The 14,539-nt window shown below is 39.0% G+C and overlaps 2 protein-coding genes across 2 annotated transcripts; one reads left to right on the top strand and one right to left on the bottom strand.

The window, feature by feature from the left end:
• The first annotated feature begins 2,346 nt into the window (after nt 1–2,346).
• On the top strand, nt 2,347–3,311 carry LOC121145386 (olfactory receptor 52E8). The gene has a single exon (XM_040964183.1). The coding sequence runs from the start codon at nt 2,354–2,356 to the stop codon at nt 3,293–3,295; it is 942 nt and encodes a 313-aa protein (XP_040820117.1). The 5' UTR covers nt 2,347–2,353; the 3' UTR covers nt 3,296–3,311.
• A 6,920-nt stretch (nt 3,312–10,231) lies between these two features.
• Nucleotides 10,232–11,200, bottom strand: LOC121145267 (olfactory receptor 52E4-like). Its single transcript, XM_040963997.1, has one exon. It carries the CDS (start codon nt 11,198–11,200, stop codon nt 10,232–10,234), a length of 969 nt encoding a protein of 322 aa, XP_040819931.1.
• Nucleotides 11,201–14,539: the final 3,339 nt, after the last annotated feature.

Here is a 14,539-nt window from a genome sequence, read left to right on the forward strand (position 1 = left end):
CTGTACCAAGCCGTTTTTAAATGGGAAACTTGAAAATTTTATTATAATGAAAGATAGTTTGTGCAAAAGAACACAATTAGTGAAGAAAGACTGAGAAGAACTGAAGATGAGAGCAGAGGATAAATACAAAATCCCAAGTGGTTATCAAGATTTTAACAATTTAATTTGGAGATGAGAAATCACAATCTATTAGTGTCAGAAAAGGAACAGAAAACCTGGGGAAAGCAATAGAACCTGGGTAAACACTTGTCCCCTTTGTCTTTATAAAGAAAAAGAGATAGAAATTCTCCAGGGCATATTGACAAGATTGGATGTTCTCCATCCCAGAGGGAAGCAAAGCTAGGAAAAAAAAAAACACATAAATACGTTCTATGCAACCTAATAAATAATGTGCTCCAAGAATGTGCTAAGAGATATTTCTCAGAGAATTGAAACCAAGGTAAGTTAATCATGATCAAGATGTTAAAAGTTGCAGGAGGGATGGAGAAAAAGCTGCTGACAGGCTGGTACAGGGAGATGAAGAGTGAGAGTATGTAGGGAACATAAACAGAAAATGCATCATATTTGCCATCTCTTGAGGCTACACTTATACCTATGCCCACTTATACCTGTGACTACACAATGTCTCACTGTAAAGCTAGATTGTAAAAGCTGATGAGGAAAGAATTGCATCACTATATTTTACATCAGTTTAGCTACTATTTCTGACCTGAGATGATAGATAGATGATAGATAGATAGATAGATAGATAATTATAGATAGATATACACATGTATGAACAAAAAGAGGGCAAGCAGTAATTTGTTTGCTGTCAAGAACTATACCCAAGAATAGATAATAAAGCTAAACCAAGAATAGGACAGAATGATAGTGTGGTCATCAATGCACTCTATCTCTTAAGATCATGGAGAGGAGTGCTGATTCTTTTTGCATTTTGACTGGTCTCTGAGCTTAATCTTTCTCTCTCTCTCATTTTGTCTCTGTTCTTTATTTCATTGGGAATAAAATTTCTTTGTCTGAATGACTTCTTTGTATTAGCATAAGTGTAACTTCCTCTTTGGAGTTTTTCTTGATTCTCCTCTATGCATACTCTGAATACTTTAATAACATTGCAATAAAGTTTTAAATTCCATACTTAGGACACTATTTTCCTTACTAAGTAGTCATTCTGCTTTTTATTAAAATTTAAATTCAGATTGGTTGGTTGATGATAGTACCTGAACAACTTCAATTATTTTATGGAATAAATTGTGAAAAGACCTCGCTACTGCTTCTGTATTCCCCAGTAATGCAAGACTGGAGAACTATAGCCCTCTCTCTGACAGTTTTACACTGCAAATTGAGAACCTTGTTTCCTTCCCAGCTCTAGCAGCTCAGTTTTGCTTTCTTCCGAGAGAATTTTCAAAATTATCAATTTATCTCTCATTTTTGTTACTCAAAATTTTATCAATTTATCTTTCAAATTTGTTACTCATAATAGGCTTGTGAAAGTGAACTTATGAGCATAACTGACATCTTAAAATCTGATTATCATTTACAGTTTTTGTCTCTCTTGAGGAACAGTTCTTTCCTCAACGTATTATTTGTTAAATGCTTACGTAGTGGAGGGGTAAGCCTGTGATTATAAAATAAACTGAAAGCATGTCATTGCAAAAGTCAGAAAGAGAAGAAAAGGAGAGGACGAGGGAGGGTGGTACTGCAGGCAAGAGGGAGAGTAGGGCAGAAATTATTTCTATGCTGCTAAATTTGTATATATGAAATACATGAAATTTATTCACTTTATACAAATAAAAATTTAAGTAAAAATAAGGCTGTGTGGCAGACCTTTTTCATGTATATGAATGAATAAAATTTTTCTTCTATTCTCAAAATGATCTAGTACTGACAAACACCCATATAACTAAAACCAAACAGAATCCTAGTACCATATTCTAGGGATTTTATGTTTCCAAATGAAAAAGATTTGAGCTTACACATACCATGGAAATGATCATGTATGTTAAACAAAAATAAGTGTAACACTGCTGTACACAATGAACTTGATTGCCCCCTTTTATTTCCAACTACCTTGCAAAGTTTGAACTCCTTTTAGGCAGTTGACATTTTTCTACTCCCACGACTTCAAATGCATTCTTGTTAGGTTAGTAATCTGCTTCTGTTCCTGATGCTGTATGATACTATGCAATCTCTAGGAGAAGCCGAGAAAAACATCCTACCTTCCTTAGGAGTAGAAACAATGGAAAATTAAAATGTCATCTTTTTTTTTTTTGACCAGGAATCTGGACTGAAGAAGAAGTGGAACAACTATCACTCATGGGAAATCATTAGCTACAGTCCTGTTTTGGTAGAAAGAATGTCTATGCCTAATGACACCTCACCCTATCCTTCTTCATTCCTACTGCTGGGCATCCCAGGCTTGGAAGACATGCACATTTGGATTGGATTCCCATTTTTCTTTGTTTATCTTCTTGCTCTCCTGGGAAATACTGCTGTCTTATTTGTGATACAGACTGAGCGTAGTCTCCATGAGCCCATGTACTACTTCCTGGCCATGCTGGATTCCATCGACTTGGGTTTGTCCACAGCCACCATACCCAAAATGCTGGGTATCTTCTGGTTCCATCTCAGGGATATATCTTTTGGAGGGTGCCTTTCTCAGATGTTCTTTATCCACTTCTTCACTGTCATGGAGAGCATTGTGTTGGTTGCCATGGCCTTTGACCGCTACGTTGCCATCTGTAAGCCTCTTCGGTATACCATGATCCTCACCAGCAAACTCATTGCCCTCATTGCAGGCATTGCTATCCTGAGGAGCCTGTATATGGTTGTCCCACTGGTGTTTCTTCTACTCAGGCTGCCCTTCTGTGGGCATCGTGTCATCCCTCATACCTACTGTGAGCACATGGGAATTGCTCGGTTGGCTTGTGCCAGTATCAAAGTCAACATTTTGTTTGGGCTGGGCAACATTTCTCTGTTATTATTAGATGTACTCCTTATTATTCTTTCCTATGTTAGGATCCTCTATTCTGTCTTCTGCTTGCCTTCCTGGGAGGCTCGATTCAAAGCTCTCAATACCTGTGGATCCCACATTGGGGTTATCTTAGCTTTTTTCACACCAGCATTTTTCTCTTTCTTGACACACCGTTTTGGCCACAACATTCCTCAATATATTCACATTTTCTTGGCCAACCTCTATGTTGTTGTTCCTCCAGCCCTTAATCCTGTAATCTATGGTGTCAGGACCAAGCAGATTCGGGAGAGAGTGATGAGAATTTTTCTGAAGAGAGATCATTAGCCAAATAGAAGGTGAAAGATTCTTCTTAGAATTCATGCTTTGTCCATTGATAACTTTAGACTTATATCTAACCCAGTAGAAAGTAAGATGGCAGAAGGGAATGTTGCAACTAATAATGTCATTTATCTGCCAGTTGAAGCTTGTGCTTTGAAAGGTAATAATGAGAATATTGGAGTTTGTACAAAAAATCTACCTTAACAAGCACTTTCACTTATATTGCTGAATCCTCAAAGACAGTTTCATTAAATAAACAGTCCCTGTAAGTGAGAGGAAGAAACACGATAGAGAGCAGCCAAGACCAGGCCAGGCAATTGAGCCTTCTGGCATACATTTGGCGCAGATCAGGGGCAGACCCAGCTGGGCCAGTTCACATCTTCTGCTGATGAATCCAAGCACCAGAATAGAGTGTGAGTCAGGACATGTTGTGTCACATCACAAGCCAACATGAGGGCCAAGATTGAGGCCACCTGAGCTAGGCTGGGTTAGGCTGTAGCCCCCACCAATGTGAGCTGGAATTGGGGATGGGCTGGACCAGGCCAGACTACAGCACCCACTGGCAAATGCTGAGGCAAGGCAGGCCATGCCAGACATGGCTGCAGCACCCAACCAGAACACATGAGAACCAGGGGGGTGAGGAGTGAGCAAAGCTGGTAGGGAGGGTTGCATGGCACTCTGCTAGACCACCACTCCTACTGTAGAACATGAGTTGGGACGGGCATAGACCAGACCGGGCAGGTCTACAATACCTGTTGGCTTCATATGAACTGGATCAGGTAAAAGCCAGGCTGGGTTGACTGTTCCTACTGGCTCAAGCACAAGTCAGAGTGGGTGTGGGTTGGTTGGGCTTTGCTGTAGCATCAGCTGGCAGATGCTGGCACTGGGGGCTAATTCTATCCAATTAAACTGCAGAACCACCTGGAGAGTGCAAGATCCGGGAGTAGGGAAATTGTGGGCACCTCTCTTGGGTTGCCACTCAGACTGGTAAACACGAGAACCAGAACTGGGGCAGGCATGGCTAGACAGAGTGGCACCCACTGGCACGTTTGTGGGCTGGATAGTAGAGCTGGTTAGGTTGAACTAGGCTTCAATGCCCATTGCCATGTATGAAAGCTGAATGAGATGTGGGACAGAATGAATCAGTCTGCTGTACATATTGGCTGGCATGGGAACCAGGGCAGGGGGCAGGTCTAGTGGGGGTTATTGTGGGTCACTCTGACTACGCTGTAGCTCTCACTTGTTTGTGTGAGGACCAAGTGTGTGGTGGGCAGGATTGGGCTAGGATGCAACACCCGTTGGTTTGTGTAGAAGACAGGGCTGGAAACAGAACTGACCCAGCAATTGCAACCACCAGTGTGTGCATAAGCTGATTGGGGCAACAGACTGTACCAGGCCCTGTACTGGCATGCACACACAAGAATCAGGACTGGGATTACCTATGACGAAGTTTCTTTGGGGATCTCTCCAACTGAACTGCTGAACTCGAACCCCAACCATGAAGAGTATGCAGGGTTCTATGGTCTGACTGTGGAGTGCATGTGTCAAAGCTGAGCCTCTCAGAGACTCAGACAGAACAGTGGACAGCATATTCAGGCGCACATGGAGGATATGGTAGTCCATTGGAGTCTGCAGCGGACACCTGGTACCACAACAGAGGACAGAGGATGGAACAAATTGATCAACTACCTCAGCCACATGTTGGCAGTGAAAATCTGGGCAAACAGAGACTCTAAGATGAACTATGTTGGCCAGCGGGTTCAGGAGAGATTTCATCATGCTTGGGATGTGAAATTGGCAGCAATTCAGAACTGCTGAACTATCAAACCACTTGAGCAGTGCCCTCAGAGCATGCCCCACATCAAGAACCCTGGGATGGTTGAGAAGCTGAGTGGGGCTTTTCCCTTCATCGCCCTCCTTCTCGCAGATACAGGAAGGAAAAAAGAGAATGTGGAATCAATGGTCTTACACACTTTGCTACAGCCCTTGACCCTTTGCACCCTAAGCAACCATGTAAAGGTCATCAAAATAAGATAATAATAGTTAAAAAAACAACTACTTTTATTTTTATATTGCTGGATCCTCAAAGATAGTTTCATTAAATATAGCCTACTGTTTCTGCTTTTGTAATGAATATGTGGATGTTTGAGAAAGTTAAGTGATTTAGGCAAATGTAATTCTTGATAAGAGATAGTAATTTAAGGCAAATAATTTGCCTCCAAATTGTAGTAATTTTCTTTTTCTAGGGAATTTCAGAATTGAGCAGAATGTAGAATAGCACTGTGATTTTTGAAGTGAATTCATTTCAGTGACTGCTAGGATTCCTATGTTAGTATATTAGCAAGAGCTTGTCTTAATATAGCATGATGCTATCAATCTACCATAAATTCATGATTTACAAAGACACATTACTAAATATGCTTTACAGACAGACACTCATATTATGCACACTACAGTCCTACTTAGTAAGTCTGTAATTTCCCCCTGTGCACATAGAGAAGGAGCCATAGCCATTAAAATAAAAATTAGAGGATAAAGAAAATAATAGAAATTGGGTATGGCATTTATATTTATAAAGAGTTTATTCAAAATTTTGCCTATAGAAACATAAAATGCATATATATGTATCTATGAATACACTTATAAATCAATAATAAAGAAGTAACTCTGAAAAATGGCAAAGGTATTTGAATAGGCACACCATTAGGAAAATTATATGAATGGTAAATATATGTATGAGGTAGCATTAATATATTTGGTTAACCCAGAATTGTGCATATGAAACACATGAAGTTTGTTCTGCTTACAGTAATAAAAAAAGTTTAAAGTTTTAGGATGGTTTCAAGCCGCCTTGAGAATTCCAAGTTCTGATGATCATGTGAAGTACTAAATACTCTCGCACAGTGGCAATAGCCATGCCCCCATCCCACAACACAGGAATGCACTTACAGTTTAGAAAAAATGGGGCTCCTTATTTGCTGAAACAATGGGAGCTACACGCACAGTGATGAAATGACGGTGTTCTCAGAAAATGTGTGAAAAGAAATTTAATATTATATTTAGGCATGTTTGGGGAATATCTGTAGAAATATGTAGATTCAAAAAAGGGATTAAATCAATTATTGGACATCTTAATTTTTATGTAACAGGTAGAGGGAAGGAGTGGGGTTATAGAAATAGCTCAAAAATTCACATAAAATGGAATTAAAAAGTAAGTTCATTTTAATACAAAGTTTTTTTGTCTCTTCACAACATGCATTTCCAGTAAGCAGGTATATGTGAGTCCAAGCTGACTGTTTTCTGTCAGGTTCTAAGCTTTCCTTATTAGTCTCTGTGTATCTAATCTAATTTTTTGGGTGGGGGGTAGAGCTCCGGAGTGACCCTAATGGTCATTGCAAGAGAGGGTGGGGATCCAAAGTTGGAATTAAGTAAGGACCAGAGAAAGCTCTCCTCCCGAGTCCTTACAGATTATTGTAACAGTGCATTTTCAAGCTTTTTAGAAGCCAGTCGTGTTCTCTTTATTTCATTGCATCACAGTGAAAAGTAGTAATAACTTAGTGCCTTCAGCATCAAAAAGTTGCACATAGTTTCTGGAAAGTGTACAATGCATTTCTGCTGTGTGTCTGTATGGCTACATAATGCATGCATATTCTCTCTTGTTTCATTTTCATATTATCAAATTATCTATGTAAATATTCATAATGCATTTATAATAAATGATGATGTCAGTAGTATGCATATAATATATGACATATTACATATAAAATAATTATCGCACAGATTTCTTTGGTGGCTCCCCTTGTTAGTAAAATCTCTGATCAAAGAGACATATTCTTGATCTATATTCATAGGTTTTTCTCATGAGGATTACAATTGTTCTTCTCATTCTTCTATCCTTAGCTTTCAAATACACAATGTGATCATTTGCAGGCTGATTTCTCAGAAGTGGAGTCTGTCTATAAGGTGTAATTTAGTAACATATTCTGGCAGTTCAGGCTACTCATACATCATGTCTTACAAACTTTGCGTGAAGTATTTGAATCTCAGAGGGGGAAAAGGATAAAATCCTTTCAACTCTAAAGGCTGGGATTGAGGAACAAGGTTGGGAGCCAAATTCCTGCCTTGAATAACTGCTAGAGCTGTAAGAATAAGATCCAGGATCAAGAAGTGAAACATTTTAACCACTACCTGTGCTTTATCTATTCCTTATCTCTCCTTCCTAATTCCATCATCCATGCATCTGTCGGCCAATGTCAGTAAAGGCCCAAAAGTGTTTCCAGTTTTTCTCCCACTGATCATTTTATTTGCTCTTTGATTGGCTTTCTTAGCTGTCATATAACCTAGAATCTGGAATCTGCATTCTCTTAGTCTGAACTTCTAGAGCTGATGTTTTAGCTGTACCAGACATCAACATTTAACATTTTATGATAAAGTATTCGAAATAGTGTTAAATTGGCACATGGATAGAAGAGTAGAGGAGTGACTCTGGAAACAACAGCTTCCATCTGCTGCTTCACTCGCCAGATGATCATAATGGCCAGGGCTGAGCTGATCTAAGACAAAAGCCGGGAGCTTCTTCCTTGTCTCCAACATGCGTGCAGAAGCCAAAGGACCTGAGCCATCATCCATTGCCTTCCCAGGCCATAGGCAGGGAATTGGACTGGCTGTAGAATAGCTGGAACTCAGACTCAAACCCAAGTGGGATGCTAGTGCTGCAGGTAGAGGATTAGCCGGATATGCCACTGCACCAGCTCCTTGAATGTTTCTATATACATTGTTTGGGAGACATTTACAATAAATAATTTCTATGAATATTATTTCCATGGGAAAGAAAAGGTATAATTTTAGCCTTTGTAGAAAGTGCCAATCAAGTTTTCCAAAATCATGTACCCTTTATTTGTTTGTTAATAATATCTGGGCATTCCAATCACTCCCATCTTACCAGCATTATTGTTTCTGTTCATGTATTTGTTTGTGAGAGGGTATTTGTTTATTTGGTGCTATCATGCTGGCAGGAAACATTATAGTGCTGTTTAATATACATTCCCCTAATTGTAAGGTTGTGCCTTTTTCATTCCAATTGGATTGTCTATCTTTTTTTTTAAACAAGGTTGTGAAAATTACTTTATATCAGCCTATCAACTCTTAGATACTTGCCCACCCAAATATTTTCCAGCCAAGTGGATTACCTTTTCATTAACTATGAATGCAAGCTATCTAACAAAGTTCAAATAATTAGAATTTCCCATTACACTGAGTACTCATTGTATCCCATTAAAGTACCTAGTTATTCCGTGAAGCTATCCTCCTATATTACCTTCAATGTTTTTTTTTTTTTATCATTACTTTACCTTTATATTTGGTCTATGTCACATTGGAATTGTTTTTAGTTCCTGTTGAGAAGTAAAGATCATGTTTTCTATATGAATATCTCAGTCATTTCAGAACTGTTTGTTTTTAATGGTACTGTTTTCTAGGCTGTGTATGTCATCACATTGTGTTGTAAATGAGCTTGAATTTCAGTAGGTTAAATTGATAGATTTGGATGGCCCATGAATGATCTTTTAAATATCCAAATGCCCCTTGGCAGAAAAATGTTTCTCCAATTCTGGAAAGGTTTAGTTTTAGTCCTGGGAAGTGGACCTGAGTGAGTATTCTTTGACAGATATTTTATAACATGAACAATTCAAATCACCCCAGAGCATCCTTTTGGGAACCCAAACTCATACAAGACAATGAAGTAAATACTGTATCTCTCAATGGTATGAACCTACTCTTTTACTATTCTGCTGTAGAAACGGGAGCAGCCAAAAGGCACTTGGATGATGACATAGACCTGGAGCTCTTAAATGCATCTATTCGACTACATGAAGGCAGGCAGGAATTGGGGCATGTCCTAAAGGGGAAAGCTCTAAAAGAGAGAACATGAATAGAGTGCCTTGAGTTTGAGGACATACGGTTTAGTCCAACTCACTAGAAGATTTGGGGAATTTAAAGAAGATATTACAAAGTGCCAGACTTTGTATCACTTATAATTATACATTTAGACAAACCCATCAAACTCAGTTTATTATGTGCATGTTACATCTAAATGTTTGAAAGTGTTAGGAACACAATTGTTAAGCATCTATTATGTGAGCATCAAGATAAAACATAAGCCATTGGCAAGAAATATACCAAGTAGGTAGGATACAGATAACTAAAGTTTGTGAATTTGAGAGTAATTACTTTCTACAAGATTAGATTTGATCTCTGAGAATTTAGTGCTCATCTATGTGAATTTGTCCTTCTGAGAATGCCCATTCCTGAGCACCATCAATTCCCTACCATGCTGATGCATGTCTGAAGTTATCAATTGCTGTCTCCCTGCTTCTATTCCATCTCTCCCCCGCCTCCCATGCTTTCCTCTTGTGTGTGTGTGTATGTGTGTGTGTGAGTATTGCATATACAAGACATATTTACAAATACTTGAGTCCTTGTGACTTGTATGGGAAACCTGAATGGAATTCCATGTTTTAGGTGTTGGCCTGGCCTAGCTGTAGATATTGTATATACTTGGGAATTGACTAGTGGATATAAAATCTTTCTTTTCCTCTCTCTCAGATAAAGTGAAAATAAATAAATAAAAAATGTTGATTGTGTTGGTTACTGATCAACAGAGTTAACTATTTAAAAAGGAAAAGAAACATTTTATCCCATGTAGTGCTGTCTATAAAACCTATTCTATGGAGTTTAAGAAGGAAAGTGAATTCAACAAGCTCTTTAAATAATTTCTAAAACCTTGGGTATTCTATACATTTTCTCAATGGTTGCTTCATTGTTATTCACATTACAAACTCTGAACTGGACGTTTTGCTATATCATAAATGTGATAAAGCTAAGTTCAAAGACTAGTCTGATGCAAAATTCTGTAGCTGAAAAACACAATACCTTTTTCCTGGATTAGGTGGCATAGCTCTCATTTAAATCAGTTCTCCTTTTTCTCAAAAAGATAGTTGAAACTTGTTCCCAAATCTGTTTGGTCCTCACACCGTATATAACAGGATTGAGGGCTGGAGGAACAACCACATATAGATTGGCCAGGAGAATATGAATGTATATGGGAACTTTCTCACCAAACCGGTGGGTCATGAAGGAGAAAAAAGCTGGAGTGAAGAAGACAAGGATGATGCAGATATGGGAACCACATGTATTCAGTGCCTTGACTCTGGCCTCCCGAGAAGGAAGGCAGAAGACAGCACGGAGTATTCTCACATAGGAGATGGCAATCAGAACCACATCGATGAGAGCCATTGATATAAGGATCAGTCCGAAGATCATGTTTGCCTTTATATTGGCACAGGCCAGCCGAGCAATTCCCATGTGTTCACAGTATGTGTGCGCAATGATCCGGTGACCACAGAAGGGGAGCCTCAAGACGAGAAACACCAACGGGATAATCAAAATGAAATTAACACCAAACACCACCACAAGGATAAAACTGATGGTTCTGTTAGTGAGAATTAGACTATACTGCAGAGGGTTGCAAATGGCAATATAGCGATCGAAGGCCATGGCAACCAACACAACAGTCTCCATGGCAGTGAATATGTGGATGAAGAACATCTGTGTTACACAACCCCCAAAGTCAATCTCTGTTAAATTAAACCAAAATATGCCCAGCATCTTAGGAATAGTGGATGTGGACAGACCTAGGTCAATGGAGGCCAGCATAGCCAAGAAGTAAAACATTGGCTGGTGTAGACTGTGTTCAATCTTTATCACAAGCAAGATAATGGAATTCCCCACAATGGCAATCAAATATACAAAGCAAAAGGGAAACCCGATCCAAATGTGTATCTCTTCAAGGCCTGGGACACCCTGAAGGATGAAAGAGGTGGGGTGGAACTTGGAGTCGTTTGAAGATAGCATCTCCTTTCTGATCTTTTGGAATCTGAGAGAAAACAAACAAGTTATCAAAGTATTAAAACACTCAAGCAAAATCAAATTAAATTACAATGACTTTTGAAGGACAATCAGAATATTGTGGAATAGATTAGGTGTTATTATTTAAAATAAAGGTTTGTTCAAACAGTTGCCAATACTATTTCCACCAAAACATATAAATAAATCAGACTAAATCTTCTGATTAATAACACTATTATTTTGAGAATGGAATAGACAACTACAGAATAAGCAAACACACATGCACACACACACACACACACACACACACACACACATATATAAATGATATCCCATGAGGAATGTCCTCTTTGGTAAAGTGAAATCTGAGCTGATCAATGATCAATGAGGGAAGTATCTAAATTTAGCTTTAAGTTGAAAATGGACATTAAACATCTTTCAGTGAGAACGATGCTTCAAATAATAATCTAGAAAAAATAGTCTTTTAGCCATCTAGAGCATGAATTTGAAGAAAGTTGCTCTTGGAATAAGGCTGTGGAAGAAGGACGTTAGGAAACAGAGTAAACCTCCGTCCTTTGGGTGTCAGCATGCTGTGAACAGGAATTCAGGCTTCCTATTTCATTTTCCTCCCCATGAGATGACTGGTGTGATGAACCAGATAGTGGTACCTCTGCTTGGGAGTGTCTTGAGCTTCTCAGCCAATGAGACTCATGTAAGACGGACAGATAGGGCAAGTATATTTCCAAGTGTTTTCTTCCTGTAGAAAATGACTTTTCATTTATTCTGAAAAGTCTGCATAGAAAAGAATTCAAACACTCCTTGACCTCTACTTTTAGGGAACTGAAATTAAGAATGAACAGCATAGGAGACATGGTCTCGCTCAGTAACACTCCAGGCACACTTACCTATGCCTATGCGATGTGGTCTGAAGGACTGTTGTTCCTTGCAGCTTCCGATTCACATGCTTTGAGTGTCGCTAGTTCTCAGATGCGCTGCCCTGCATTTTCAGTGTCTTCCCCTCAGATTTCAACATGTGGCTTCCTGGAGGATCAAATTATGGTAGTATCGCCTCTTCTGACTTAATTTCGTTTGTGGTCTACAGAGGAGAACTTGTACTTATGCTGCAGCAAGCTTCCTCTCCTAGCTGGTGTCTACAGCATCGTTAGTCCCGGAGGCCTTGAAGGTGCATCTTCCTGAAAGAAAATAGCTAATCCTCCTGTGAATGCATTTCTGCATCATGGGATCTTTGGCAACTGCCTTCCATTATTGGTCTCTACTTTGACCAACCCCCTGGCCATTACCATTGGATTTCACTTTTAGTAGCATTAAAAATTTTAAAGATGTTGTTCCTGATCTGTAGTAAAAGAGAAAATGTAGTTGCAAATGTTTCATAAAGTCTGGAAATAATAAACATCAAAATTATGCTAATGTCATGGCATGCCATATGGTACTGAATATCAGTAAGCAGGAGGGTTCCAAGGACCTCTGAGATATTTCTGCTGTGAGTTAAAAAAGGGCAAACGTCCATCAGTACAGCTTCGAATCATCTGGAACCGTGTTATTTGGTGTTATTTCATAGATGTAGCAGATCCCTCATTGAATATTGCATTCTGGGGTCTTACAGAAACATCTAGCCTCCCCTCCTCTGATGTGTGAAGAGCAGGGCTGTTTAGCCCTGTCAGAATTAATAACCCAGCCATTTTTTTTATGGTATGTATACCTTGGGTCCTTCTACTTTAGAGTGATACAAATGAGCTTCCCAGAGTCTAGGCTATTCCACAGATGAGCAGAGCAACAGAGTGATTGTTCAGATCAGACCAGAGAGTCTTTCATATGTAACTGAGCACCATTTGGTAATTCCTCCAAAGTCATCAAAAACAGCTGTGAAGACAGGTGCTGAGCACAGGAGATTCTGCATTGGGATACCTGGATCCCATACAAGAATGCCTGGGTTCCAGTCCTGGCTTCACTTCCAGTTTCATCTTTCTAGTAGTGTGAACTCTGGGAGCCAACAGGTTAGCGTCCCTACCACCCTGGTGAGAAACCTAACTGATTTCTGAGCCCCTGACTTTGTCCTGGACCATGCCTGGCTATTGTAGGCATTTTGGAAATGAATTTGTGAGTGAAAGACCCCTTTTTTTCCCATCTGCCTGAATTTCAAATAAACAAAAATTAGTAAAATAAAAATATATAAAATCTATCATATTGCCTCTATGAGAGATTCAACATTGGAAGCTCCTCATGTTTGAAAACAAATGAACAGAAACATTAGTTCATCAGCCTTCCCATTTCGGTCCTTGCGTTTATCTTTTTCTGCCTCTTACTTCTAAAGTGACTTAGATCTGATTTAATTCACTTCCTGGAAAGCACAAAGTTTGCCAGATGCTAACTCAGTGAAACACTTGTAGCAGACAGCATACTTACCAGGCTTTTTGAAAGAGCATTTTCTGGAACATGTTTATGAAGAAGGAAATGGTAGCAATGATGTAGATTTTTCCCTGTCCATTGAATTCTGTATTTTATGGAACTGATGTCAGATTACAAAAGAAACATTTTGGACTATTAATTGTGAGACTTTGAGTTACATTAAACTACCAGTCCCATTTCTGTAAAAGCATAAACCAGAATTCAAAGCAGAGAAATGGGTCAGAACATTGGCCATCCCTTCACCTGCGTTGTCTGGGGAAACACATCTCAGGATGGTTGGGGACTGGAATCCAAATTGTGCAGTAATAACAGTGTGCTGTGTGAGAGGCTTGATCATTTCCTCACATATACTGCATAGTACTCATTATCTGGCATGATCCAAGGTCTTACAGCCCGGCTTTGGGGTTTGTCCCTGTAAAAAATGGCCAAGTGTCCTGTTTCACCAAGCCAGGACACCACCATCTGTAACTCGGAGTACTTAACGGAGACCATGTATCACAGAGATATGTTAAATGACAACTACATTTCTGGAAGAACTAGATGGAGAGAATCTTTTAAGCTACCTTTAATTATCATAACAGAGCTCTCCAGCTTCCTTAATGGCATGCTATATCATCTAAGAGGTAATCAACTCTTCTACACCTCCTCTTAATTTCATTTTATAGAAAGTGCTGGTTGATGAGTGAACTTGCTCTGTAGACCAGTAATTATTTATCCATACAATTATTTATTCAACAGATGTTTAATTCCTACCTATTTCATTCTTATAACTGTTTCAGGTGATAATGAAACAATGACGCTACCATAGTGATCTTTTTACTATTGAGGAAATTTTATACTTGGTGGAAAGGTCTGTGTCTGATAAAGTCTTATTTTCTTATTTATTTATTTGATAAGAAATGAATAACATAAATATTT

This window comes from Ochotona curzoniae, unplaced genomic scaffold (assembly GCF_017591425.1).
Source record: "Ochotona curzoniae isolate NIBS_2020 unplaced genomic scaffold, NIBS_Ocur_1.0 scaffold_3223, whole genome shotgun sequence".
NCBI lineage: Eukaryota > Metazoa > Chordata > Mammalia > Lagomorpha > Ochotonidae > Ochotona > Ochotona curzoniae.

Excerpts from the sequence above, each read along its gene's own strand:
- LOC121145386 (XM_040964183.1), top strand. The coding sequence starts at position 2,354 with ATGTCTATGCCTAATGACACCTCACCCTATCCTTCTTCATTCCTACTG.
- LOC121145267 (XM_040963997.1), bottom strand. The coding sequence starts at position 11,200 with ATGCTATCTTCAAACGACTCCAAGTTCCACCCCACCTCTTTCATCCTT.